At 47.7% G+C, this 26487-nt stretch overlaps 1 protein-coding gene across 3 annotated transcripts in view; it reads right to left on the bottom strand.

Annotated features, from left to right (window-relative positions):
• Rnf157 (ring finger protein 157) overlaps positions 1-26487 on the bottom strand; it is a 74139-nt gene that overhangs the window by 7612 nt on the left and 40040 nt on the right. For 2 of the 3 annotated variants that reach the window (XM_028889767.2, XM_028889768.1), the window contains exons 3-18: positions 20091-20179; positions 18195-18341; positions 17757-17874; positions 17055-17121; positions 16718-16761; positions 16063-16110; positions 13135-13206; positions 12299-12458; positions 12007-12119; positions 6371-6609; positions 5663-5771; positions 3901-4012; positions 3427-3596; positions 3121-3186; positions 2075-2123; positions 393-503 (exon numbers count right to left, since the gene is read on the bottom strand). In XM_028889767.2, coding sequence (XP_028745600.1) covers positions 393-503; positions 2075-2123; positions 3121-3186; positions 3427-3596; positions 3901-4012; positions 5663-5771; positions 6371-6609; positions 12007-12119; positions 12299-12458; positions 13135-13206; positions 16063-16110; positions 16718-16761; positions 17055-17121; positions 17757-17874; positions 18195-18341; positions 20091-20179 — 1714 coding nt within the window. Of the gene's footprint in view, positions 1-392; positions 504-2074; positions 2124-3120; positions 3187-3426; positions 3597-3900; positions 4013-5662; positions 5772-6370; positions 6610-12006; positions 12120-12298; positions 12459-13134; positions 13207-16062; positions 16111-16717; positions 16762-17054; positions 17122-17756; positions 17875-18194; positions 18342-20090; positions 20180-20524; positions 20925-26487 lie in introns of those variants that run through there. The other variant, XM_037201323.1, reaches the window with a different exon arrangement.

Below are 26487 nucleotides of genomic sequence, written 5' to 3' on the forward strand. Positions count from 1 at the left end.
GGTTTCCGTTCTAAAAGCGCAGTCCTCCCTTCCAAGGCCTCCATGGGGAGGTGTCTGACTGCTCAGACTTCCTGAGGATGAACACAAGACTGTCCACCTGCTGTGGGGTCTGTAAGACTGTGCTGGAAGGGTCCGACCAAACAGTAAGGTGTGGGTGGGAATTCTGGCCTGTTTCCTTATCCGGATACTGAGCAGGAGCTGCTCCGTGTAAAGCCCAAGGCTTCCTGGGGCCTCTGCTTCCTCTCAGCAGCTGGGCTCCAGCACCTAAGCACACCCTAACCTTCCTAGCCACAACTGCTGCACAGGCTGTAGGTAGGTGCACCATGGGGAGAGCAGGGGAAGAGCAGAGGGATGTCTCCCATCAAGTTCATGTTCAGCAGACTGCCACTCACCGGGTAAGCAGACCTCAGAGCACAGCTTATTGTCCAGTGCTTTCACGCTTGCGATGTCAAAGTCATTGTTATTGTCACACTCCATGCCTAGAAATGCGCATGTCCTCTGGCCTGTAACGGAGTTAATGCAGTTAGACAAGGGCTGGCTATGTTTTCTCTACTTTGCTGTCCTTAAAATAAAAGTCTTAAGGATGGAGACGAAAAGAAAAAAATCAAATCATGTGTTAAAAAAAAGACGATAAATCAAGTGAGTAAAGAGTGGACAAAAGAACCGAGTTGTGTGGGCATGTCCGGGTTCTCGCATCATCCTGGTTCACTGACTCCTTCCTCGGCCCCTTTCTAGTTGCTGCTCTCTAAGTCTGATCCCTGCAGAGTGCTGCCAGACACAAGCAGACAGACCACTGTGGACAGCTGCACCAGGCCAGCCCAATGACACCATGGCCGGCAGAAGCAGGAGACAGCCATGAGACAGTACCCCGTTCAGGCCTGTGGCTCTCAGGCACAGTGGGGTATGCTTATGACCAAAGGTTCTGCAGAATCATACGCATAAAACAACTCATGGCCTTGGTTCCATAATTTTGCACATTGCATCAGAATGACTGTTCACAAAATTATGTTTTACTCTCAGGAGACTGAAGTTGTTACTTTGAGGATGTTTTCAAGCAACTGTCCCGAAGACTGCAGTCACGAGAGAAAGCTGGGAAAGTTGAAGTGATTTTTCCTCTCGAGTTCCCCCTTTCTTTCTCAGTGACGGGAGAAGAGCACAGCCCTCCATGTAAACCATGAAGACCCGGGTGCAACAACCTGACCACCCTGTGCTTCTTAGAAGACAGTGTTCTTTGGGGAAACCATCACTCAGGGTGACTGGCTTGGGCTCTGAATGACCTCTAGAGGCAGTGAAGCTTCAAGCCCTGGGCAGATGTGCAGGGATGAGGAGGCCAGCCTTGAGACTCCTCTCTTTTAGCCTCCTGCCAGTGGGGCTGTCACGTCCACATGCACCCCTGACACCCCTCAAGCAACGGCCAGCGCTAAAGCAGAAGCAACTAGGAGGACATCTGCTGGAGCGACTGCATCCAGGCCACGGCACGCATGCCCACGGCACACATGCCCGGGAGCAGAGGGAGGGCGTCTGGCTTCCGGGACAGGCATGGAGACTTCTCTAACCACGCTCCCCCCTTCTCCTTCCTTGCCCCGCAGGGCATTCCTTCTTCTCCAGCCTCACTGGAAACAAAACTCCGTTAACTGAAGACCAAACCAAAGGTTCCAGTGATGTCTAGGCGAGCCCAGCAGGGATGCCCGTGCTTCCCAGCCACACCCTCTTAGATGTTCTGGACCGGCTACCAGAGTCCTGCCTCTCATGGGGAAGAGACCCTACTGCTCCACTTGGGGGCCCAGGGCAGCCCAAGAGCTCAGCTAGAGAGCTGCCACAGGAGGCAGTGTGGGTACAAAAAGAGACAGTGTCTTCTGCAGCTTTCCCCCTAATCCCATGGATTCTGAGTCCCAGGAGGAGCTGGGAATGTCACGAAGGTCACTGATAGCCTGTTTGCCTGACATGCCATCGAGAAAACCAGCCCACAGCCACACAGCTAAGCACTGCCACTGAGTCACAGTCGTCCCCCTTTCTTTACCCCTTAGCAATACCCAAGGAGACAACATGAGAAAGCAAGGACCGGGTCTTTTACCATCTTCCTGAACGGGTGGTCTATCCTCTTCCTCTATGATATCATTTCCCTAGGACAGAAGGAAAGCCCCGTGAGTCTCCCAAAAGTCAGAGGAGCCAAGTCAAGACAAGACAAATCATCCCTGTGGTAGTTATTTCCATGGTCTGCATCCACACATACTTCCCACCATGGCCAGGGGACGCCTGGCCAGCTGCAGGTATATGCTTAGAATGGGTGGTCAGGAATGTCCTCACTACAGCTTACCTGACACTAAAGTAGCAGTAAGAGCTAAATGAAAAAGCACATCAAAGTCAGGTATGGGCACACGCCTGTAAGCCCAGAACTTGGAAGGCAGAGGCAGGAAGGTCACCTGTAAGCGTGACCTGTAAGGCCAGCTTGGTCTATCATAGCAAAGTCTAGGCCAGCCTAAATTCTTAGTGGGTATACATAGTTAAACCCTGTCTCAAACCAGCAAACTAGACAAAATATAAAAGGAAACCATGAGATCATAAAGCTTTCAGAAACTCTTTAGGGGCCAAGTACTACCCAAATGTCCTGAAAGGACCTCTATCAACGAAAGTGAGCCCTGGACCGCACAGGGATGGGTGCACAGCACACCAGGGAATCTTCACTCACAGCTGTAATTCTGTCTGCCTCTGCATAGGGTTCCTGAATGTGGTGTGGAGATTGGATCCAAGAAGTCTCACTCATGACAAGCATCTGTGTGTCTTGTGGGGAGTACCTGAAACCCTGTGACTCCAGTAAACAGATTAACTGCAAGACAGCAGGGACATTCCTGAGGTCTGTCAGGGTCTGGCATGGGAAAATTCCTCTTGAACTCACTCCCTGTGGATCATGCTAGAACCAGTGTCTCCTGGTAACAGGACAGTGCCCCAGGCCCGAGTTTGAGGCTACTCTTACTACCCACACTCCCCTTCTAAATGATCTAGACATGCCACCCAGGAAGGCTTCTCCAGCATTCCTCTGCCTCAGCTGTTCGCAGCCAACACCAACAGTTAAAGAAACTGGCTGTGGGAAAGGCTGCTGCTGTCTGCCATCTAGGTTACCTCTGCATCCTGTTCTCCAGCTGCAAGGCCAGCAAAATTGCTGTCTGGGGACTCTGCTGGTGTCCCCTGTAAAAGAGCAACAAACCCCAGGGGTACGGTCATGGCAGGCTCTCCAGTTAAGCTCTTAGGACAGCAAAGCCAAGGCAAGCTTTCCTCAGCACAAAGTCTCTGGCTTACAGAAGCCATATCTAAGGGAGTGCCATGTTCCTGGCAGCACCCTAGCCAGCACCAGGACATGTACGAAGCTGCCTGGAACCCATGTGTGGAGCAGAGAGCAAGGCAGATGGGGGCACTGCCTTCCCTTACCTCTCCTTCTGAGGGAGCCCTGCTGGCAGCCAGCGGGGAAGGCAGGGCTTCTCCCTCCTCTTCTGTGCCGGGGGCAATGTAGGAGCCAGACATGGAGGACACTGTGTCAGTGCTGATCTGGGAGGATGCCATGGACATGACCGACTGAGCCAGGCTGCTGCTAGCAGGGTCTGTGGAGACGGAAGTCAGGGGAGAGGGGCGGGACCAGGATTACTAAGGAGCAGTGCGCACTTCCTGCACTAGGCCACAAAGGCTGCATACTGCCCTCTCCAAAAAAGGTTTAGACTGAAGGTCTCCCAAGATTCTGCTCCAGCTGTGACAGAGTAGAGAGAGCCTCACCATGCGGGAAGGTGAGTGAGAGCCCTCCCTCCCCAGTGTGGGACCTAGGTAGTGACCAGCTTTGCTGTCCCATCCCCAAGACAGCTGTGGAGCAGTGAGGGAGGCACCTGCAGCCTCTGCTGACCCCTCAGGTACCTTCTGGGGAGGAGATGGTAGAAGAGAGCGGAGTCCCTGAGCAGGATGACTGGTCAATAGCCCCTGAAGACGACAGGGTAAGGTTCTCACTCTCTGGAGTCACATCACGTCCCTGGGGGGAGGGATACAATGGGGCATGAAACCAGCGCAAACCCAGCATATGGACAGGAGGGTAAGGGCAGAGCTGGGTAGGGACGCAGAGGAAACAGACACCAGGAAGGACACAGTGACAGGAGAGGCGGCGCTGGCTTCTGTCAGCACTCTTTTTCAGCCAGGGCCCGGAGTGACTCTGTCCCAGGGGAGTGCACACGTCAGTCAGCACCTGCCTGAGGCCCAGCATCTGGTGGAGCACACAGAAGCTGCAGCTCCAATGACACAGGTGGCCCAGCAGCTGTCACGGGGACATCCTGGCATTCTGACCAGCTCTCCTTCAGAAGGGAAAGAACATGAAACCAGCAGGACCCTCACTGCCTTCGGGACCCTCCACAGGAATGACAGAGCTCCTGCTCAGCAGATCTGAAGCCAACTCCACCTCTGCTTTCCGCCCACCAATCCCTCTGACACAGCCTTGCCGTCCTGGCTAGACTTTGGGAAGGTGCAAGGACGGCTCTCCAGGTCCCAGGCAGGCTGCTTTCATCTTAGCTCAGGCCTACACAACTGAGGCTTTCCTGACTATCAGAAGCCTTTGCAAGACAGAGCTCTCACTGTATCTCTTGGCCTGCTCCAAGCTTCTTCTGAATGTTTCCTCCCTTCCTTGTCTAAAAACTGTCAAGGTCCAGCCAAATGCTACCCTCCACAACAGTTTTTCTGATGTCCTCCACTAAAGGAAACTGCACATCACGCTGCATAGTACTTCATGGTTTCTTCTGAGGACTCTGTCTGCCCCTCTCCTGAGATAGCCTCAGTAGCAGGCTGGCACTTAACTTGATATGTAGTTTGGGCTGGCCTCAAACTTGTGACCCTTGCTTTAGCCCCCAGTGCTGGAATACAGGCAACCCGTAATCCTACCTAGCATGTGGGAGGTGAGGCAGGAGGATCTGGAATTCAAGGTCATCTTCAGCAATACCGTGAATTCATGGCAAGCCTGAACTATGTGAGACCCCAAGTGAACACCCCCCCCCACCGCCATGTATTTCCTCAAGAATACTTACTGGGCAGCAACAATGAACAATGCTCTCTCAACTAGACATGAACTCCTGAGGATGGAGCACTTTCCCATTTCTGAATGCCTCTGGACAGTTTGCTGCCCTGGACAGTGCCTGGCTAATAAGGTCTCTCAGTTCTAGGTCTGTGTGAGGGATGTACACGGTGGAAAGTTCTAGTCCTTACTGCTGTCCCATCCTGCCCTGCACATCTCCCAGCACATTTCCACTGCTTTCTTGTGTCAGACCCTCTTAGACGTCCACACAGCTCTTTTCCTCTGTGGGTCCCTGCTCCTGGACTGATGGCCACTGCAGTGCTAATTTCAAGGGTCCCCTCCACAGGGCCATCTAGGCCACCGTCGCTCCACTTCCCAGCATGTCAGGCCACAAGGACAGGGCCTTTTATGGTTTCCTCTCTGCTGTGACCTCAGTCTGTGAGATGGGGCCAGGAGCAAACAGGCTGCAGACACTGGGGAACTTCCGAATCTCAGGAAACCTCTGCAGCTACCACCTTGTAAGGTGCTGGAAGGCCTAGTGAACTGGTAAAAGCGGGAGGACCAACGAGCCATGCAGGCAGCTGCCTGGTGCCAGTACCCGGGAGGGAGAAGGACGCCAGTTACCTCTTCAGGATGCTGGGCTGACAGCCTCTGAGAGAGCTGAGTCTCTGACTCACTGCAAGAGTGCTCATCTTCCTCTTCATGTAGCACAGAAGAATTCTGGGAAATGGATCTGGAAAAGTGCAGAGGAAAAGCAGCTGAATGCACGGTCCACTGGGGAGATCAGCGCTGGCCTGACCTCTCCTTGCTCAGGCCGCACGAGAGCACTGGAGGAGCCAGGCCAGCTCTTGGGAGCAGGTGAGAGGTATACTGCAGTGGGACAGAGACTCCTCTGCTCTAGCTCCTCAACTTTGAGAAAAACACTAGCAACCCCCTCGCCCCTTGATCTGTGAGATATCCTCCTTTGCCAGAGAAACTGTGTTATGCTTGTGTCCTACAGATTTAAATGTTCAGGATATAGAACCCTTCAGTTTCTCTGACTCCATTGTATTATACTGTCTATAATACAATGTCCTTTTCCCTATACATCACTTTCCTCACCACCACCCATACCCTGCCAAAGAACACACGACCCTAAACAGACACCTAATGCTATCTCTGGGGAAAACTGCCCCTCCCTCACCACTGCCTCTCAGGCCTTCTGTGAGTGAGCAGCATTGGGGACCGGGAGAGTCTGACCTAGGCTGTGACTGACAATGATGAGGAGGCAAAGATGGCTTTGAAAGCTTTCAAAGACAACCCAGGGAACAGTGGTGGGCATCAACTACTTACTTGGACAGGCTCTTTTTGAGTTTGAGTCCTTGGTTGCTGCAATCAGACAGGCGGTCAAGAGGGGACAGTGTCCTTACAGGGGGTAGATGGCCATCACTGCCATATGATGGTAGCATTCCTGAGAGGTGGCCATCTCCAAGGACATGAAGTGGAGGAACTGCTGGGGATGGGGTGAGGGGCCCATTGAGGGCCTCCAGGAGAGACACCACTTCGTAGCCTGGTGGAATATTCTCTGAGGACTACAAGAATCAGAGATAGGCCAAAAATTAGGTACTTTTTGTATTAGGGTATGATCATGCTTCCTACTGGTCATTAAAAGATGAGTTTTGTTTTTAGGCATCTGCTCTGGTAAGAAAAGCTTTGGTTAAACATAAAGAAGGTAAAGTGTTGAAGAGCCACAGGTCCTAAATAATTCTTCAGAAAGTCTATCTTTCTGACGGTAATAGAAATAAATGCTCACTATAGGAAATTTGTAAAATACATCAAAGATGAAAAAAATTACCAATAACCAAATCACCCAAAGTAACTTTTGGTAGCAATCTAGTGTATTTTTCTAATTATTTTATTTCTATTGTTTATGGTTTATTGCTAATCTATGAATGACAGTTTTGGGCTGGAGAGACGCTCAGTTGTAAGGGCACTGGCTGCTCCGCAGAGGACCTGAGCTCAGCTCTGCAGAGGACCTGAGCTCAGAGCCCAGCACCACATCAGTAGCTCACAGTCATCTGTGACTCCAGCTCCAGGGCCCTAATGCTGCCTTCTGACCTCCAAGGGCACCTGCACACACACAAACACTAAAATAACAATTCTGAATCTTGCTTATTTAATTAAACAAATATTCCCCCCTCCTTTCTTTCTTTTTTGGTTTTTCAAGACAGGGTTTCTGTGTCCGGGAACTCACTCTAGTCCAGGCTGGCCTGAAACTCAGAGATCTGCCTGGCTCTGCTGGGATTAAAGGTGTATACCAGCATAGCCCAGTTCCTTTTTTCTTTTTCTTTTTTTAAAGATTTATTTATTTATTATGTATACAGTGTTCTGTTTGTATATATGTCTGCATGCCAGAAGAGGGCACCAGATCTCATTACAGATGGTTGTGAGCCACTATGTGGTTGCTGGGAATTGAACTCAGGACCTCTGGAAGATCAGTCAGTGCTCTTAACCTCTGAGCCATCTCTCCAGCCCCAGTTCCTTTTTTCTTAAGACAGGTTTTCATGAAGCCCAGTATAACCCAAACTCACTCTGTCCTCCTGCCTCCGTCTTCCAAGTGCTGGGATTACAGGCACACACTGGTACTCCCAGCTTCCCCTATAGCTGGGAACTTCTGATTCATCCCTGCAGAGACACTGTAAGTCTCCTGCCTGCCCGAGCTGGGTGCAGCGGTGTTCAACGTGTCCTACTGTAACAGCACTCCAACGAACATCCTTGTACACACACATTTTGTCAGGTGGAGGGGTGGCTCAGTGGTAGGATGCCTGCCTAGCCCATGAGGCCACAGGTTCCATCCTAGGTGTCACCAGCACAATAAACCCCTTCTCTCTCCTGTCACTTTCTCAGTATCAAGTCACAACTTACCCTGTATAAATGTTTTTCATTTCTTGAAGAGCTTAACTAATTTTTTATGTGTGTGTGGTGTGTATACACACATGTGTGGGTGTGTGCTCTGAATCCACATGCAGAGGCTAGAGGAGGATGCCAGATGTCTTCCTTTGTCTCTTTCCTCCTTATATTTGGAGACAGAGTCTTGCTAACCTTGAGGCTCACCGTTTGGATAGGTTGTCTGGTGAGCAGGCTCTCGGGAGCTCCTGTGTCTGCCCCACAATACTGGAGTTATAGCTATGCACATGAAACCATGCCCAGCTTTTATGTGGGTGCTGCATATTTGCATTAAGTCCTCTTGCTTTCAGAGTAAACACTCTTATCTACTGAGCCATCTCTTACCCCACAAATGTTTCTCGGACTCTTTATATAGAAAGCTGGTTTGTTTTCTCAAGGGCTTATCTAGTCACCCTCCTAACAAGCAATAGAGAACATTCAATTTGGTTTTGGGTGGGTTTTTTTTTGGGGGGGGGCTCCTGGAATGGGTATCTTTAATTTTTTTTTTTAATTTGGAAGATGAAAAATGGTATCTCATTTTAATTTGCATGACACTGATTTTTAATGTGGCTGAACCTTTTTGTTCTTTTGTGGCACTGAAGACTGAAGTACTAATGCTAGACTGAGCTGCGTCCTCAGCCCTTGCTCTCCTCACTAGGCAGCCCCATGTGGGTCCTACTTGAACACTCTACATTCCTGTCATGAGAACTCTGTGTCTGATGTAGGGACCCACGGCCTTCAGTTACCCACTACTTCATTCTGATGGGCTACAGTGAAGACAGTACTTTTCTTCTGATATGTGTTGTTAAAGTTTCTTTAAAAATTTTGTTTGTAGCCGGGCGGTGGTGGCACACGCCTTTAATCCCAGCACTCGGGAGGCAGAGACAGGCAGATCTCTGTGAGTTTGAGGCCAGCCTGGGCTACAGAGCAAGATCCAGAACAGGCACCAAAACTACACAGAGAAACCCTGTCTCAAAAAAAAAAAAAAAAAAAAACCAAAAACCAAACCAAAACAAATTTTTGTTCGTTTTAAACTCTGGTTACCTTTTAGAATCTGAATTTTTCAAATTTTCTTTCTTTAAATAAAAAAAAATTGTAGATGTGTATGAATATTTCCCTGCATATATGTATGTCCACCACATAGGTGTAGTGCCCACAGAGGCCAGAAGAGGGTACTGGATTCCCTGGATCTGGAGTTACCAACAGCTGTGTGCTGTCATGAGGTTACTGAGAAGAAAACCAGTGCTCTTTGTTGTTTTTGTTTCATTTGTTTGGTTTTTTGAGACAAAGTTTCTCTGTGTAGCTCTGGCTGTCCAGGGGCTGGCCTTGAACTCATAGGACCCACCTGCCTTTGCCTCCTGAGTGCTGGGGTTAAAGGCACAGCAGGAAGTGCTCTGAACTGCTGAGCCGTCTCTCCAGGACTTCTTCCTCTGGGTGCTGGTGTTGGGTATGTGCATGTGACTGCAGGTGGCTGCAGAGGCCAGGGATGGCCCTGGACCCCAGAGCTGGTGGTGGAGGTGGCTGTCTTTACCTTTAGTGGCTCCTCTGCTAGAGCAGTACCTGTTCTTAATTCCTGATCTGGCTCTCCGGCCTCTCAATTTTTATTTTCTTGCAGTGTTAGAGATGAACCAGGGCCTTACACATCCTACCCAATTTGACTCACACCTCTAGCTTGGTTTTTAATCTTAAAATTTTATTTATTTATTTGAAAGAATTTGGGCAGTGGTAGTTGTTCTTGAGGCAGCCATGTAGCCCAGGGTTGTCTGGAATTCACAATATAATTAACCTGTTTGTCTTGGGCTTCAGTCCAGAGTGTTGGCGTTACTGGTGTGTGTCATCACGCTGGGCTTAGGTTTTGTTGGTGGCAGGCCTTTTTTTGTGTGTGTTGTTTTTGAGACAGGATCTGGTTGTGTAGCCCTGGCTACCCTGGCACTTATGAACTATGTAGTCTAGGCTGGCCTTGAACTTGCCATTCTCCTTCTCAGCCTCTTGGCTACACTTTTTATGTGGCTACATCTACACTCCCCCCATGGTTTGGGGTGTGTGTGTGTACATGCATGTTAGGTGTCTAGGACGATTGGCTGGCCAGTTCCAGGGGTTCCACTGTCTCTGCCTCTTCTCTGGGATACAGGCAGTCACTGCTGCACCTGGCTCTTTATGTGGATGAGAAAATCCAAACTCAGGTCCTCAAGCTTGTTTGCGCAGCAAATACTTTACCAACTGGACCTCCTCCTGCTTCCCCCAACACCCCCACCCTTTTGTAGTTTTTACTGCTTGAGTATTGTGGAGTCCATATTCAACTGAATAATCATGTACAATTTATTCTAGGTTTTTAATGCTTTACTTGGTCTGTTTGTTGGGTTCTTGTTTTTTTGAGATAAGGTCTTTCTGTGTAATTCTGTCCAGGAACTGATATGTAGACCAGGCTGGCCTTGAACTCACAGAGTTCTGCTTGCCTCTGTCTCCCGAATGCTGGGATTAAAGTCATGCACAGATGTGCCTGCTGGTTTGGTTTTAGTAGCTAACTAATTATTCCATCTAGAATCTATTTCACAAGGATTAAATTGATAAGATGGGCTGCAGAAACGGCTCAGCAAGTAAAGGTGATTGCCACTAAGCCTAATGACTTGAGTTTGATCTTCAAGACCCACATGATAGGAGGCGATAATCAATTCCCACAAGCTCTCCCCCACCACATACTTCCTCCTCCTCCTTCTCCCTCTCTCTCCTCTCACACACATTAAATAAACATAAACAAATGTCATTTAAAATGCTAAAATGACTTCCTCCCTTATAATTGACTAATCAATTTCCCTATACTGTTACCTGAATAATAAATTTCTCCCACCACTGGGTTTGTCAAGGCAAGACAATACATGTAGTTGTTTAGGGTGGGGGCTTGTCCCAAGGCCTCGCTTATGCTAGGTTCACGCTCTGTCCCTGGGCCACACTCACACACACACCCATGGCTGTTTTCAACCTGCACAGCACCCAGGCTCACTCTGATCTTAGTGTGTGTGTGCTGCACAGCACCCAGGCTCACTCTGATAGTCTCCTTACACTATGACACTAAGGTCAATTATCTGCTTGGCTTCCAAGCTCTGGTGCCACAAAAAAAAGGATGAAGAAAGGCAGCAACTTTCTTCAAGGATTCAAGTAAAGATAGTAAATTTTATTCAAATCCAAAAATCATTCTTGTTTCTGCTTGGGGAGTTCCAGAGTTGGATCTGGAGTGAACCTCCACAGACGGCTCTAGGAAGATAAACATGAGCTGGACTCCAAGTTCCAGAGGGGGGAAAGGAGCTTTCAGTGATCAAAATTCAACTTATTAGTAACCTGCTTAAGACTTATTGATTTTTGGGTTGGGCAGTGGCAGCACATGCCTTTAATCCCAGCACCTGGGAGGCAGAGACCGGAGGATTTCGAGTTCAAGACCAGCCTGGTCTACTGAGCAAGTTCCAGGACAGCCAGGGCTACACAAAGAAAACCTGTCTCAAGAACAACAAGAAAAAAAAAAATCCAAGATTTATTTATTTGTATTTTCTGTGTATGAGTGTTTGCTGGCATGAATGTTCGTGCACCATATGTATGCTTGGTGCCTTTGGAGGTCAGAAAAAGGGTGTCAGATCCCCTGGGACTGGAGTTACAGACATTCAAGAGCTGTCATGTGGGTGCTGGGAATTGAACATAGGTCCTCTGCAAGAGCAGCCAGTGCTCTTAACTGCAGAGCCATGTCTCCAGGCCCAGTATTAGTATGCTTTACTACTTTACTACAACACGATCCCAGCCAGTCTAAAGAAAACCCTTCAGCATGCTCAGGTCTAATTTTTTGATATAATGCCAGAACAAAACTGGGTGTCCTTGGGAGCAAGAAGTAGGAGGATCACTAGGAGTCTGAGACCTTCTGGTCTACATGGCAAGCTCCAAGCCAGCCATGGTCACACAGCAAAACCCTGTCTCAAAAACAAAACCCACAGAAAAATACCAAGGACACAGGAGGGAGTATCTGTTTCCGAGAGGCCATGCTACTGAGCCCAGCTTACTGAATGCTCTTCAGAGTCTGATGTCTGGGATGAGATGATGGGGTTAAAGCTGGTTGGAGATAAAGGGCCCAATTTTTTCCTCATGGCACGGATCTGAAGCAGTGCCCGGAAGGCTGTGAAGAAGAAAAGAGGCCATCAGGACATCCTGTTTCAGGATTAAGGATGAGCAGGAGCCCAGACAGAAACCATACTCCCTTCAGCATCCATCCATCCATCTGCTACACCCAGCAACAGTGTTCTGAGTTTTGTGCCCACCCTTCCGGCCCTGGCTGTCAAGCTCCCCAGGACTCACGCAGCCGGCAGATGGGGCAGTTGTTGGCCTGGTAGCGCAGGGTGTCTGCACAGGTGTTACAGAGGCAGAGGTGACGGCAGGGCAGGATCAAGGTATCACGGACATCTGAGAGACACACCACACACTCGGCACTGTTATCGCTCACTTCCTCCTCAGCCACCTGGCCAGAGAGACAGACTCAGCTGATGACTCAAAGCCTTCCACCCCACAGCTTATTCCCAAGGAGGCCTGGCTGAAGAGCAGACACACACTCAAACAGGATCCACACTGACACTGGACTGTAGTTTACACAGTGCTTTTCTGTCTTTTACATTTTTAGTTTATTTTATATGCTTTGCCTTTTGCATGCCTGGTGCTTGCAGAGGCCAGAAGAGGGTGTCAGATCCCCTGGAGCTGGGGTTAGACAGTTGTGTGCTGCCATCAGGGTGCTGGGAACCGAACCTACAATTTCTCTTAACTGCTGAGCCACCTCTCCAGCCCTGTGCAGTGCTTTGGATACTTGGCCCCTGCCTCTAGGAACTGCTTGCCTGAAGCTGAGAGACTGGACTAACCCCGAGTTCACTCTTCCTCTGAAGGTCTGAGCAGAAGGGACGTAGGAGAACACAGGGGTGAACGTGAAGGGAACATGAAGACCCTCACGGGAAGCAGAGCCCAACTGAGCTCCAGAGCAGAAAGGCAGATCCAAACAGCCTGTTTTGTTCATTCCAAAAGTGGCATAAACTGTAATCCAAAGTGAGAATCTTCTAGGACCTGACTGGCACACTAGACCTCAGCCCAAGCTAGAGCACAGATTCTCACTAGGGAAGAGCAAATTGCGAATTTTTAACAAAACCCACCTTAGAATCTTGTGTGTTATACTTGTTTTCGATCCCGTAGATCTCCTGAAGAAGGTAGCTGACCCCATCTACCTGAATAGCAAACAGTGAAGTCCAAGAACAGGCTTACTACTGAGAGACAAGAGCGGAAGACCCACCTTTCCCCACAGTAACCCAGGACTACTGAGTCATCATGAAAAAACTCAAGGGCCTACATAGATAAAGGATGTTTTATTTACTTATGTTTGCATTTGAGAGGGGAAAGAAAACCAAATGTTTAGTTCACCCACTATTATACCCAACAAGGAAGGTAAAATTTTACAAATGGACAGTATTTGTATTGCAGCTCATTACTACAGACAGTTACAAAAGGCATAGACTCAAAAGAGGATGGAAGGGTATGTGTCAACGTGTAAGTGTTCATTGTCTAAGAAAATTTCAGCTTGCCAGGCGGTGGTGGCACACACCTTTAACCCCAGCACTCAGGAGGCAGAGGCAGGTATGTTCAAGGCCAGCCTGGTCTACAGAGTGAGTTCCAGGAAAGGCACAAAGCTACACAGAGAAACCCTGTCTCAAAAAACCAAAAAGAAAGAAAGAAAACTTCAGCTTAAGTACTATAAAAATAATGGTACAGACGGTCTCAAGTGTGGCTCAGTTGGGAGAGCATTTGCCCAGAAGGCATGAAGTCCCAGCACCACGTGACCTGGAGGTGGCAGTGACACCTACAACCCCAGCAGTGGAGGACAGGGAATCAGAGGCTCAGTGTCATCCTCAGCGCCAGACTTGGTTTGAGGCCAGTCTGGGACATGAAACTGAACAAAAAGGAAGAGGAAATAATGGGCAAGGAAAGTGAGGAAGGGAGAAGGGAAGGTTGGGACAGGTGTGCGGCACACGCCTGTAGACCCCACTGGGGAAGCTAAGCAGAAGGACTGTCCTGAATTTGAGGCCAGCCTGGGCTACACAGCAAGCTACATAGTCAACCTCCATCTCCAGAAGAAAAGATAAAGACCGGGAGATGAGGGACGTCAGGACCTGGGAATGCACCAAGAGTGCATACCCATGGAGCCACCCTCATGTCTTCTATTTTATAATGAAAGATTTATTATTTTTATTCTATGTGTTTGTGTGTGTACTTGAGTGCACGTATGTGTACCATCTATATGCAGGTGTTCACGGAGGCCCCAAGAGAGCGTCAGGTTCCCTGGAACTGCAGTTACAGGCAGTTGTGAGTTACCTGATGTGGGTTCTGGGACTGAAGCAGGGTCCTTTGAGAGCCGCAAGTGATCTCAACCACTGAGCCATCTCTCCAGCTCCAGCCCTCCCATCTCTTTTAAAATTACTATTATTATTTATTATATGAGGATGGGCACAGACAGGTCATAGAGAATACGTGTGGTAGTTCAATGGATAGCTTTTAGGAATTGGTTCTCTCCTTTCCATCATAGGTTCAGAAATCAAACTCGGGTCACCAGACTTCTATGGCAAGAACCTTTACCTGCTGAGCCCTCCTCAAACCTTGATTATCTGTGCCTGATCCCGCTCCGTGAGACTGGGTCTCACTAGTGCCAAGATGGCTCTCCCCTTCTCTTGAATTCCACCCTCCCTTCTGCGTGACTCACCTCTGCTCCCACAGACCTACTCTAGTTCTGACCTCCTACCCAATTCTCAATGTTGACAGTCTGTTGCTAATACTAACCTGGAAACAGGAAAATATACAAAACATTTTTCTGTAAAACTGTAGCTTTTTTTTGTTTGTTTGTTTTTTCCAAGACAGGGTTTCTCTGTGTAGCTTTGCGCCTTTTCCTGGAACTCACTTGGTAGCCCAGACTGGCCTCGAACTCACAGAGATCCGCCTGGCTCTGCCTCCCGAGTGCTGGGATTAAAGGCATGCGCCACCATCGCCCGGCCTAAAACTGTAGCTTTTAAACAGCCAGGCCTTCACCATGAGGCAATTCACCTAGGTTGGGCCTATACAGGTAATACCATGTACTCAGGATCTGTGGCTTTTTCTGCTTCTCTTAAAACTTTTTTTTTTTTTTTTTTTTTTTTTGGTCTTTTTGAGACAGGGTTTCTCTGTGTAGTTTTGGTGCCTGTCCTGAATCTCGCTCTGTAGACCAGGCTGGCCTTGAACTCACAGAGATCCGCCTGGCTCTGCCTCCCAAGTGCTGGGATTAAAGACATGGGCCAGCACACCCAGCTTGATCACCCACTTCTTTAAAACCATCTTTTTTTCTTTTGTTGAGACAGGTTCTTACTTTGTAACTCAGGCTGGCCTAAAACTTACTGTAGCTGAGGCTGGCCTAGAACTCCAGGTGATCCTCTAGCCTCTGCCTCCCTAAGGGTGAAATCACAGGCATCAGCCAGCAATGGCATCTCCTACCCTCTTTGCCACTGGCTGCACTTGTCCCCTCACTTCCATGACACTGCCTCCTCCTGTGTAAAAGCAGGGAATGTGGCAGGTGGCAGGGCTCTGCCTGCTAACAGACATGTGCAAACCTTGCTGGCCATCCGGGAGGGCAGATGTCCAGTGAGCTGCACTTTAGAGAGGAAATGCTAGGATAGACTGTGCTGAGGGCGCTGGCTGGCTCGGAGTCAGACCCCATGTTTTATCCTTTGTTTGAAATGTCTCTCATCTTGGCATTTTAAGTAAAAAGAATTCTCCTTCACCCTATGCCAGGAGACAAATCTTATTCTTTCACTTCTCGAGATAACTGTGCCCTGGGAGGCACCAACAATTCCAAAACAATAAAGGCACTGAAAGTCAGCGCTTCTTTCAGACCACCCTAGTAGTTCCTAACAAAGTGCTCCTCTTCCAAAATCTTCTCCTTGGATTGAAAGAAAGAAAGAAGAAGAGGGAAGGAAACGAGTGTGCAGCTTTAAAAGTTAAACTCCTGAAAGGAAGGAAAGGCGGGGGTGAGTGCTGAGAGCGGCTGGCTTTCGGGGACTTACCACTTGCTTCTGCTTGAGGGGCTTCACACAGAAGGTGCCATCTGTGTGCTGGAAGAAAGGCATGGCGTTACAACCCGGAGGGAGGCCAGGACACGCTCTGCATTCTGTTGCTACGTTCTTATTACATGCTTGGCTGTGGTCGTTTGAATGTGATTGGCCCCCAAAATCTCACAGGGAGTGGCGCTATTAGGAGGTGTGGCCTTGTTGAAGGAAGTGTGTCACTGTGGGTGTGAGCTTTGAGTTTTCCGATGCTCAGGATACTTCCTGTTGCCTGCAAGATGTAGGACTCTCAGCTACCTCTCCAGCACCACATCTGCCTGTACGCTGTACATCAGGATAATGGACTGAACCGCTGAACTGTAAGTGAGCCACCTCAATTAAATGTTTTCTTTATAAGAGGTGCCATGGTCACGGTGTCTCTTCACAGCACAGAAACCCTAAGATACTGGGCATTCACAGAGAGGAGCAACAGACTTAGAACACAGCAAGAGTGGGGTAGTGACCAGCTAACCCACTCATCTGATGAAGAGGACACCGAAGATCACGGTAGTGGGGGTGGCAGAGCTAACCTTCCTGAGCACAGCCCCAATGTGACACTCTTTCAGCAGAGGGGCCTCATGAGAAAGAAGAGCAAACATATCACGAAGTTACCTACCTTCTCAAAAGTGCCCAGAAGCACATGGCAGTGGCCAAAATACTCTGAAAGAAACAGACACACATTAGAAGACCAAACAACACACCGCTAGCCCTCTCTCACATTCCTGTTTCTACAGAATCCACAGTTTGGTAAGCCAATGGTGCTGGGCTGCCACCACTAAGATCATGTTATAAATACCATTATAAACCCCACCCCTCATAGCAGGATGGGAAAGGAAAGAATATAGACCGGTCTGACTGAGACCCACAGGGTTGTGTGGTTCTAGCCACAACTTCCGCTGGGATGGTACCACAAGAGGAGAGTGGACATAGCAAAGAAGAAAGAAGTCCCCTACCATCGCCTTCATCCACCACAGCATGCACCACCAAAGGATAAACCTCCCGGTCCAGATCAAAGCCAAGCTGCAGGAAAGACAAGGAAAACACAGAGGACGCCACATGTTTGGATGCTCATCGGTGGATCAGAAGGGGAGGTGCGGCTCAGAAGCACTACCTTATCTCTGCCCCCCATCCATCAAACTCCCTACCCTAGTCTGTTTAACTGACAGGCATCTGTTTCATTGAGTTAAAGGTCCCTAGCCTTTCTGTAGCTCCGTTTTTCTTTTCTTTCTTTTTCTTTTCTTTTTTTTTTTTTTTTTAAAGATTTATTTATTTTGTATACAGCATGTATGACTGCAGGCCAGAAGAGGGTACCAGATCTCATTACAGATGGTTGTGAGCCACCTTGTGGTTGCTGGGAATTGAACTCAGGACCTCTGGAAGAGCAGTCGGTACTCTTAACCACTGAGCCATCTCTCCGCACCCCCCCTCCATTTTCCTTTAACCATGGCTTTTTCTCACAGCACCCTCAGCTACCAGGCTACTTTGGCATAGGAAAGTGAACAAGGATAAGCAGACCTTTTAAAGGCATGAAGGGACCACAGGCTTAACAGCAGAGCATGGCGTTCCAGCTTCTGGACAGAGCCCCTGCTGCTGGTATGCGTCCTAGATAAGAGCCTAGGCCTTCCTGGAGTGATGGGGGACCCCGGGCAGCTTACCTCCTCTTCTGCCCACTCGGAGGGGTCCACAGTATGGGACGGCAGGCAGAACTGCTGGCACACCCCTCGCTTGTAGTGCACGGTCTCCGACTGCAGGCTGTTGTCTTTTGGAATGTAGCTACAGATAACGTGGGAAGCAGAGCTGAAGTCAGAATTCAGTCCAGACAGTCCGACAAGTCCCATGTCTCACGCCTGTTCTCACTTTCCAACAGCACTAACTCAGGAAAGACCTTCTTCTTTTTACTCTAGCCTGGACTATTACTGGGCTCATATGTTTAATCCTTACATCCACAGGAAGGGAACTAAAATAAAGAGTAAAGATTGGAAAAAAAATTAAATTCAAGGTCTAGATCCTGCCTGACTGTAGGAAAGAATGTTCTCCCTCCTGGATAGGCACGAAGACGGGGAGCAAGCAGCCTACCTGCTGTGTTGTCTCACCTGGCAATACCATTTTGGAATTCTTCAGTGGCCTGATAGTAGATGGTGATGGCGACCCGGGCATCTGTGTCAAAGGTGAACTCGACATTGTAGTAGACCTTAGCTCTGCCTGCCTCTTCTCCGTGGCTCTTCACTTCTTCAGCACATCTGGGAAATCACAATCCCCCCAGTCACAATCCCTGCTTTGGGGGCAGTGGATCAGGATTTTTATTGTTGTTGTTATTTTGTTTTTTTTTGCTTTTATTTTTTGAAACAGTGTTTCTCTGTGTAGCCCTGACTGTCCTGAAACCTGCTCTGTAGACCAGGCTGACCTGAGATCTGCCTTCCTCTGCCTCCAGAGTGCTGGGATTAAAGGTGTGTGTCACCACAGCCCAACTGGATCAGAATTTCAAGACTTACTCTTTGGGCTGGAGAGGTAGCTCAGCAGTAAAGAGCAACGGCTGCTCTTCTGAGGGCCCAGGTTCAATTCCTAGCACCCCACATGGCAGCTCACAACTGTCATTCAGGCAAAACATCAAACACCGGATGGTGTTAGCACATGCCTTTAATCCCAGTACTTAAGAGGCAGAGGCAGAGGGAATCTCTGAGTTCAAGGTCAGCCTGATCTACTACAGAATGAACTCCAGGACAGCCAGGCTACACACAGAAACCGTCTCAAAGAACAAAACAAACCACTCTTACTTTTTTTAACCCCCCAAGACAACATTACACACTTGGCTGTGTCGCCGTTACGTTTGTGTCTTTACTGTAACTATCACAGTGTTGCATGTTGGGGACGTTTAGGCTATTTACTAATTTAATTCCTCCAGGCTCTGCTGAATGAACGTCTGTGTGAGTGCTTGTACCAGAGCTTTGTTGTTTTTTCTTTAATCAAGGTACTAATCAGATGCCTGAGTCCCCACAAGGCTCACTAGACATCAGCACGCCTTCCTCCTTCCCTTTCCTCCTCCACACTGCGGCTTCTGGACACACACACGGCATGAACCTCCTTTCTAAATCGCATACCCAGCTAGTGAGTCTTGATTGTCAGTCTAGGTGCCATCTACTGACTTTCTATTACAGACATGGTTTGTCTCCTTCCTCATTCTGACCCACGGCGGAGCTCTGCCATTCCCACGCTGCAGGAAAATCACAACCCTATTAGTACAGCACCTAGAGCCTACATGGCTGTGATTTCATAAACACTATTTATAGCGTGACACAGAATAAGCTATGGTCGCTTTCTTTTCCTGTGGAACGCCCCGAAGGGAGGACTCCTTTGGCCTTTTGAGTCCTTTGGTTTCTTACATACTCATCCTGAATTTCGATCCAAACTCTCTGATAGCTATCTGCACTTGTAGAGACATCCAGATGCATAGTTGGTCCACTTAGTTTGACACACACACACACACACACACACACACACACACACACACACACCTGAGAGTCTTTCAGTGAAGCCCAGGTTGGCCTCAAACAATATTCTCCTGCCTCCACCTCCTGACTGCTGAGAAACTATGAGTGTACATCATCATGGCCAACTTAAAACAGGAATTTATATCCCTAATTCAAACATCTCGTTACTACATAGCTTGTTAGGGTATCTTCAAACTTCCCCTTCCCCTTAACAATAGTTCTTTTTTTTCTTTGTTTTAGATCCATAGACTAGAGATAATATTTAAAATACCCGAGCAGGTGAAAAGTTCTTTCTGCACAGAACAGTGCTCACGTTTCAAATAACACAAGCATGACAAGGCCTCCCTCATCTTAGGGCCCGTGCCTCAGCAGTGCCTGGCAGCTGGCCTCAGGCAGGAGGCTGTGGGCCTGGCAGAAGCTGCACTTCCACTCCCTTAGAGTATCTGTCGCCCCTGCAAGCAGAGGGGCACCTGGGACCTGGCCTGAGCCTCAGGAACTTACTTGACGAGTCTCAGTGTGTCCTTTCGGATGTTGATGAGGCTTCTCAGAGTCTTCACAGGTTCTTGGGGAGGTGGGGCAGCGTAAGGAAACTATCAGAAACAAAGTGGGAGAAGCAGTGTGTTTATAAAGACCATAACTATCCCCAACTGGAACAGGGTTCTTGGGTGAGTGAAAACCAGCCCCGTGAAGAGAGGCAAGGAGGAAGAGCTGAACTCCTAACTGAGGAGGCAGTCTCTAACATAGTCAGTCGGCTTGTCTAAGGTCACTGCTATGGGAAAACCAGGACTCAATATGGTGTTCAAAAAAGCAAGATTTATCTGTTTTTTTCCCTTTATATGAAACTTTATTTGGGTTAGTGTTCAACTCTTGGAGAACTAATTAGGAAAAAAAAAAAAGCCAACTCCTACTGAAATTCTAAATACCAAAGGACTTACTGTGACCAAGTTAACCACAAAAAGCTTTTCCATTTGACCTCAGGTGACAGGGAGAAGCTGCAAGCCCTTTTCCCCAGGGAGGACACAGTTTCCTAAGGATTTAGGGCTGAGGATAAGGAGAACTCCATCAAGTGTACAGGGCAGAGGCTTGCAAGGGCATGGGGGGCGGTTGGTGGAAGCTGAAGAGTGGCCACATCATTGGCACACTTCTTTGCCCGTCTGGACCTTTGATCCAGAGTTCTGAGACAGTGACAGAGGGGAAACAGAAAACCTCTACTGGAGATGATAACAACGTGCTCTCAGTACCTCGTTCTTTAGGCAATATAACTCTAGGATCTCTCAACATGCTTTATGATGTAATGTGTTCTAAGAGAGTGAAGGGTACTCTGTCACTGCTGGGATATCACAGAACATACTTACACACACTAACAGCTATGAGTAAACTAGGTGGTGTCATCTTAAAGGACTACGGCCATAAACACTGACTGTCCCTGATGGAACTGTCATCAGGCTGTGACTATGGTTCATAAGAAGCCCACTGGTCTCAGTAGCTTTGCAGTATATTATGGGTCTCCTGGCTCAAAAACTGAACCTCCACAGTGCTGGTATCAGAAAACAGGACATCATGTTATATTCTATCACGCCTTCAGACATCGACTGAAAGTGGTTATTTTACTGAGAAAACAACCCTTTTGTTGTTGTTGTTTTTTGTTTTTCGAGACAGGGTTTCTCTGTGTAGCTTTGCACCTTTCCTGGAACTCACACTGTAGCCCAGGCTGGCCTCAAACTCACAGAGATCCTCCTGACTCTGCTGGTGAGAAAACAACTTAATACAAAACAAAGTACATCTGACTTTCAATGCTGTCAGTGTGATTGCTGGTAATTCACATATTTGAATATGACACTTAAAAAAACACATTCAGTGGGGCAATGGTGGAGCATGCCTTTAATTTCAGCCCTCGGAGGTAGAGGCAGGCCGATGTCTCTGAGTTTGAGGCCAGGCTGGTCTACAAAGTGAGTTTCAGGAGAGTCAAGGCAACATAGTGAGGCCCTGTCCCCCACCCCCCACCCTCCACCCCCAAAAAAAGAAAAAGAAAAGAAACATTATTAAATGTCTAAAAGTGGAACTACTAAATCAAAGAGTAGAACAGTTTTAAAACATTCAGTTGGGTGTGGGGGACGTGCCTGCAACACCTGCACAGGGGAGGTTGAGAGGCAGGAGTAAGAGGCTGAAGATGATCTTAAGGTACATGGTGAGTTCCAGGCCAGGCTTGCCTCTAAGACCTTTGGCTCAAAAAGAAAAAGGGGGCCACAAGTGGTGGCAAATGCCTTTAATTCCAGCACTTTGGAGGCAGAGGCAGGAGGATCTCAGTGAGTTCAAGGCCAGCCTGCTCTACATACTGAGCTCCAGGACAGCCTTGACTGACTACAAAGAGAAAACCTGTCCAAATCAAAAGAAAAAAAGAAAAGAAAGGGAGTAGTAATTTTCTTCAGCGATGCCGTCACCGGTTAGCTGTCCATGCTGCAGTAAATAACACCCACCCATGTTGATGCCGTCAACTCCAAACTCAGGGATCAGGGAAAGGGGGTGGGGGAAAGGAGCAGGAAGAGGAGGAGAGGGAGGAGGGAGAGGAGCAGGAGGAGGAGGAGAAAGAGCAGGGGGAGGAGGAGGAAGGGGAGCAGAGGGAAAGGTTGCTGGGAAGAAGAGGCTCTGTGGGAAGGGAAATGGGGCTAAGAAAGGGGAATGGGGTGAACATGATCAAAATACACTGTACACATGTATGAAATTTTGGATCAATTTTTACCACCCCTCCAAAAAAGTTCCTTCAAAATCATCTATCTAAATTATCTGCATTCAAATTGCCTACTTTGTAGGCATTACATACAAAAATATATTACATAAAATTTTATTTTGTAGGTGTTTTTGAGACAGTGTTTTGTTCTTTGGCTTTGTAGCCCAGGCTGGCCTTGAATACTCACATTCTCTTGCCTCAGCCTCCTGGATAGTTTAGATTATGGACATGCATCACAATACATAGCTGGCAACTTTTTACTTATTTTATTTTTGGTTTTCTCTGTGTAGTTCTGACTGTCTGGAACTCATTCTGTAGACCAAGGTGGCCTTGAACTCAGAGATCTGCCTGCCTCCTGAGTGCAGAACTAAATAAAGGTGTGCACCACCAGACTCGGGGCTTATTTTGATTATTGTTTTAAATTTGCGTTACATTTCATTTGTTTTATGCAGGGTTGTGGGGCACACGTGCCACAGCATATGCACGTGGGGGTGAGAAGACAACTTGCAAGACCAGTTCTCTCCTTCCACCAGGGAGGGCCCAGGGAGGAGCTGCTGGGGGTTGGAAGCTGGTGCCCTCTCTGGCCTCTACCTTTTGCTTTGTTCTGTTTCTTGAGACAGTGTCTCATGTAGCCCAGGATGACCTCAAACTTCTGGTCCTCCTGCCTCTCAGCCTCTCAAGTGCTGGGATTACAGGCATGTGTCACCACAACCAGCTACAAAAGTTTTTTTGTTGACACATAAGCAAATGTGTGTGTGTGTGTGTGTGTGATAACTGAAAGCTGCTTTTTAATGACAAAGCATTATATGATCAAGAAGAAAACTTTAAAAACAAAATGAACAAGATCAGTCATAATTTTATCACTCACAATATCAAAGTTAATAAACAATGTTTTTTCAGAACATATTTCTGCCTCCTTCTTTACTGTTTCACAGTATATATGATTGGAGGGTCTCCTTTCATTTATAAGCACATGGCAAACATCGGCACCACGCAGAGATGACCGCATGCTTTATTTAACCAGTTGGTTTTACTTCTTTGCTGGCATGTGTTCTGGACGCCCTTGTCCCTGCATTCTGCATGCTTGTTTGATTATTTCTTTGGGAGAAATTCCTAGGAGTGGAATTACTGGATCAAAGAGTAAGCATATTTTTAAGACTTTAAAAGCCATTTTGCCATACTGCTCTGTGAGCAGCCTGACAGGAGGCATTAATACAGGGAAACGGAAATTCTCGTCTAGCTCCCATCTGTGGCCCATTTCTTCACCCCCTACTTCCTAGGCTGCCATACTAAAGGGATTTAAAACAATTTTAAATAAGCTTAAGCAAAAAGTAATTAGGCAGGAAAATCTGACACAAACAGTCTATTCTAAAGCCAAAATAAATGACTTTGGGATTAAAATTTTTTTCTGAAGTAGCAAAGTTAATCATTTCATTTGTACAGACACTAGGCCCTTTAAAAAAAAAAAAACTCTTCAGAGAAACCCAGAGCCCTGATATAAAGAGCTTTAAGGACCCTTATTTATTTGTTTGTTTGTTTTTGAGATGGTATCCTGTAACTCGCTCTGTAGACCAGGCTGACCTCAAACTCACAGAGATCCGGCTGCCTCTGTCTCCTGAGTGCTGGGATTAAAAGCATGTACTACCACTGCCTAGCTTTATGTAGTGAAATTTAATGGGCTTATGAAGGGTCCCTAAATACAGGATGAAGGAAGGCTCAGGTAGCCTCAATCTAACTTTTTAACCAGAAAACGTTGGTAATAACAAATCCCCCTAGTGGGATCAAATGTGGATAATTTTCATATAACAAAAAAAGAGAATATAAGTAAACATTTAACTGAGTACCTCCTATGTGCCATGCATCACGTGGAAATATTCTCCCCCCACCCCACTTTAACTACTTCAGTGTGTATGTATATGTTTCTGTGTGTGTGTGTGTGTGTGTGTGTGTGTGTGTGTGTGTGTGTGTGTCAAGGGACAGCTTCAGCTAGTACTCCTTAAGAACCATCCACATTTTTTTGAGACAGGGTCTCTCACTGGTCTGGAGCTCATTGATTTGGCTAGTCAGGTGGCCAGTGAGCCCTGAGGACCCTCACTGGGATTACGATCAAGTGCCATGCCCAGCTTTTTATGTAGATTCTTGGAACTAACTTCAGGTCCTCAGCACTTTTTCTTTTAGTTTTTAAGAATTATGCCAGGCTGTGGTGGCGCACGCCTTTAATCCCAGCACTCGGGAGGCAGAGGAAGGCAGATCTCTGTGAGTTCGAGGCCAGTCTGGTCTAAATTCCAGGATAGCCAGGGCTACTCAAAGAAACCCTGTCTCGAAAAACAAAAACAAATAAACATTGTGGTAAAACATACATTACATGAAATTTACATTTTAACTACTTCCATGCACACAGTCCCGTGGCATTGGTTATATTCACATGTATGTTATTCCATAGCCACCATCCAGCCCTAAGTCAATATACTCTTATTTCCTATTCCTAAAATGAATCATGTCTCCTCTCTCATCCCTGTGAGCTCCTGAAGGAGAGACCAACAGAGAAGAGAAGCTCAAAATCTGATGGCCTACTGAACACATGAAGAATGTCAATATTAACACCTTCACCTGGTAGATAAAGAGACAGACCAGGCTAGGTGTACAGCTCTGTGGGAGAGCACGTGACTAGCATGTGCAAGGCTTGGATTCAGTCCCTGGTACCATAAAAAGAAAAAAGAAAGCAGCTGAGACTCAGAAGGTCCCAGAGCTAAGGAGCGGTGAGTAGAACCATGATTGGAACAGCCGAGCATGTAGGAAAAAATCCAACCATTTCAAACAGTACCAAGCTCCACCACGCAGGTTCTGGAACTAGTCAAAACACTCTGGACCAGGCCTTGTGCTTAGACAGCAGCAGGTACAAAAGCACACAGAGTGGCCCCTCCTTCTGCATGTTAACAAGAGCATGGGAGGTCTCCACTGACAACAGCTTTCTTATAGCACAGCGTGTCCAACCTCTTTGTCTGTGAGACCTAATAGAGACTGCAGATGACAGCAATGTACAAAATGCACAAAGATGTGTGACTGATGGACATTTCTGAAGCATGGTAATTCTCCCCTAAGGGTTTCGGTGGTGTTGGTTTTTGTTTTGTTTCGTTTTGTTTTTGTTGCTGTTGTTTGAAACGGTTTCTCTGTGTAGCCCTGGCTGTCCTGGAACTTGATATGTAGACCAGGCTGGCCTTGAACTCAGACCCGCCTACCTCTGCCTCCCGAGTGCTGGGATTAAAGGCGTGCGCCACCACCCGCCCACCCTAAACTGTTTTCTAAGAGCAAAGGCGTCTGTCTACCCATTTCTTCAGCATTCTCACTGCATTTGAGTACTGACCTGGACAGAAAACAGAGGGATAAGCTGCAAACTGAATTGAAGAATGACTGAAATCCCAAACACTGTGAACCCAGCACAGGAGTGTAGTGGATGGCTCTTTGAGCCATGCCCTGAAGCACCGCCCCTAGTAACAGTTATACCTGCCTACAACCTTGAGGTACCTGCCCCAGGGGCATGGCCGCCTGGGGACCCTTAAGACCTGGGATGCACATAAGCAGCCCCCTCTTGGCTACCTCATGATTGGATGCTGAGATCTTGGACCATGAGGAGCATAATTCCAGTTGGACCAGAAACCTCACATAGCGGACCTAGGGGCCTGCCAATCAAGGCACCACTGCCGGTGTCTAAAGGGCAAGTTTCTCTTCAGCCTTTCACTTGGTGTCATTTCCTAGTACATGCTTCTTGCATCAGCAAAGTGCCACCTGGTGCCCAAAGATGGAACTGCTATTTTAGGCCCTCATCTGAACAGGTGCTCAGTGTCTGCACTTTCGTATAAATGTAAGCAATCACACACTCTGAATCTTGTTTTTAATCAGGCTCACTTCAAATATCTTGTTAACTGCACTTAAACCAAATGAAAAAATTCATTTCTTGCCATAGAAAATATGGTAACACTACATGTTAGATAAGAACAAAACTGTCTGGGTACAGTGGCATGTGCTTCTAATCATAGCATTTTGGAGGTGGAGGCAGGAGGATCAGAACTCAAGGTCAACCTCAGCTACACAGGAATTCTGAGGCCAAGATGGATTCAAAAACAAAATAAAACACAAAACCAGAGACCAATATTTTACTCCATTTGCAAA

Source organism: Peromyscus leucopus, chromosome 8b (assembly GCF_004664715.2).
Source record: "Peromyscus leucopus breed LL Stock chromosome 8b, UCI_PerLeu_2.1, whole genome shotgun sequence".
In the NCBI taxonomy this organism is placed as follows: domain Eukaryota; kingdom Metazoa; phylum Chordata; class Mammalia; order Rodentia; family Cricetidae; genus Peromyscus; species Peromyscus leucopus.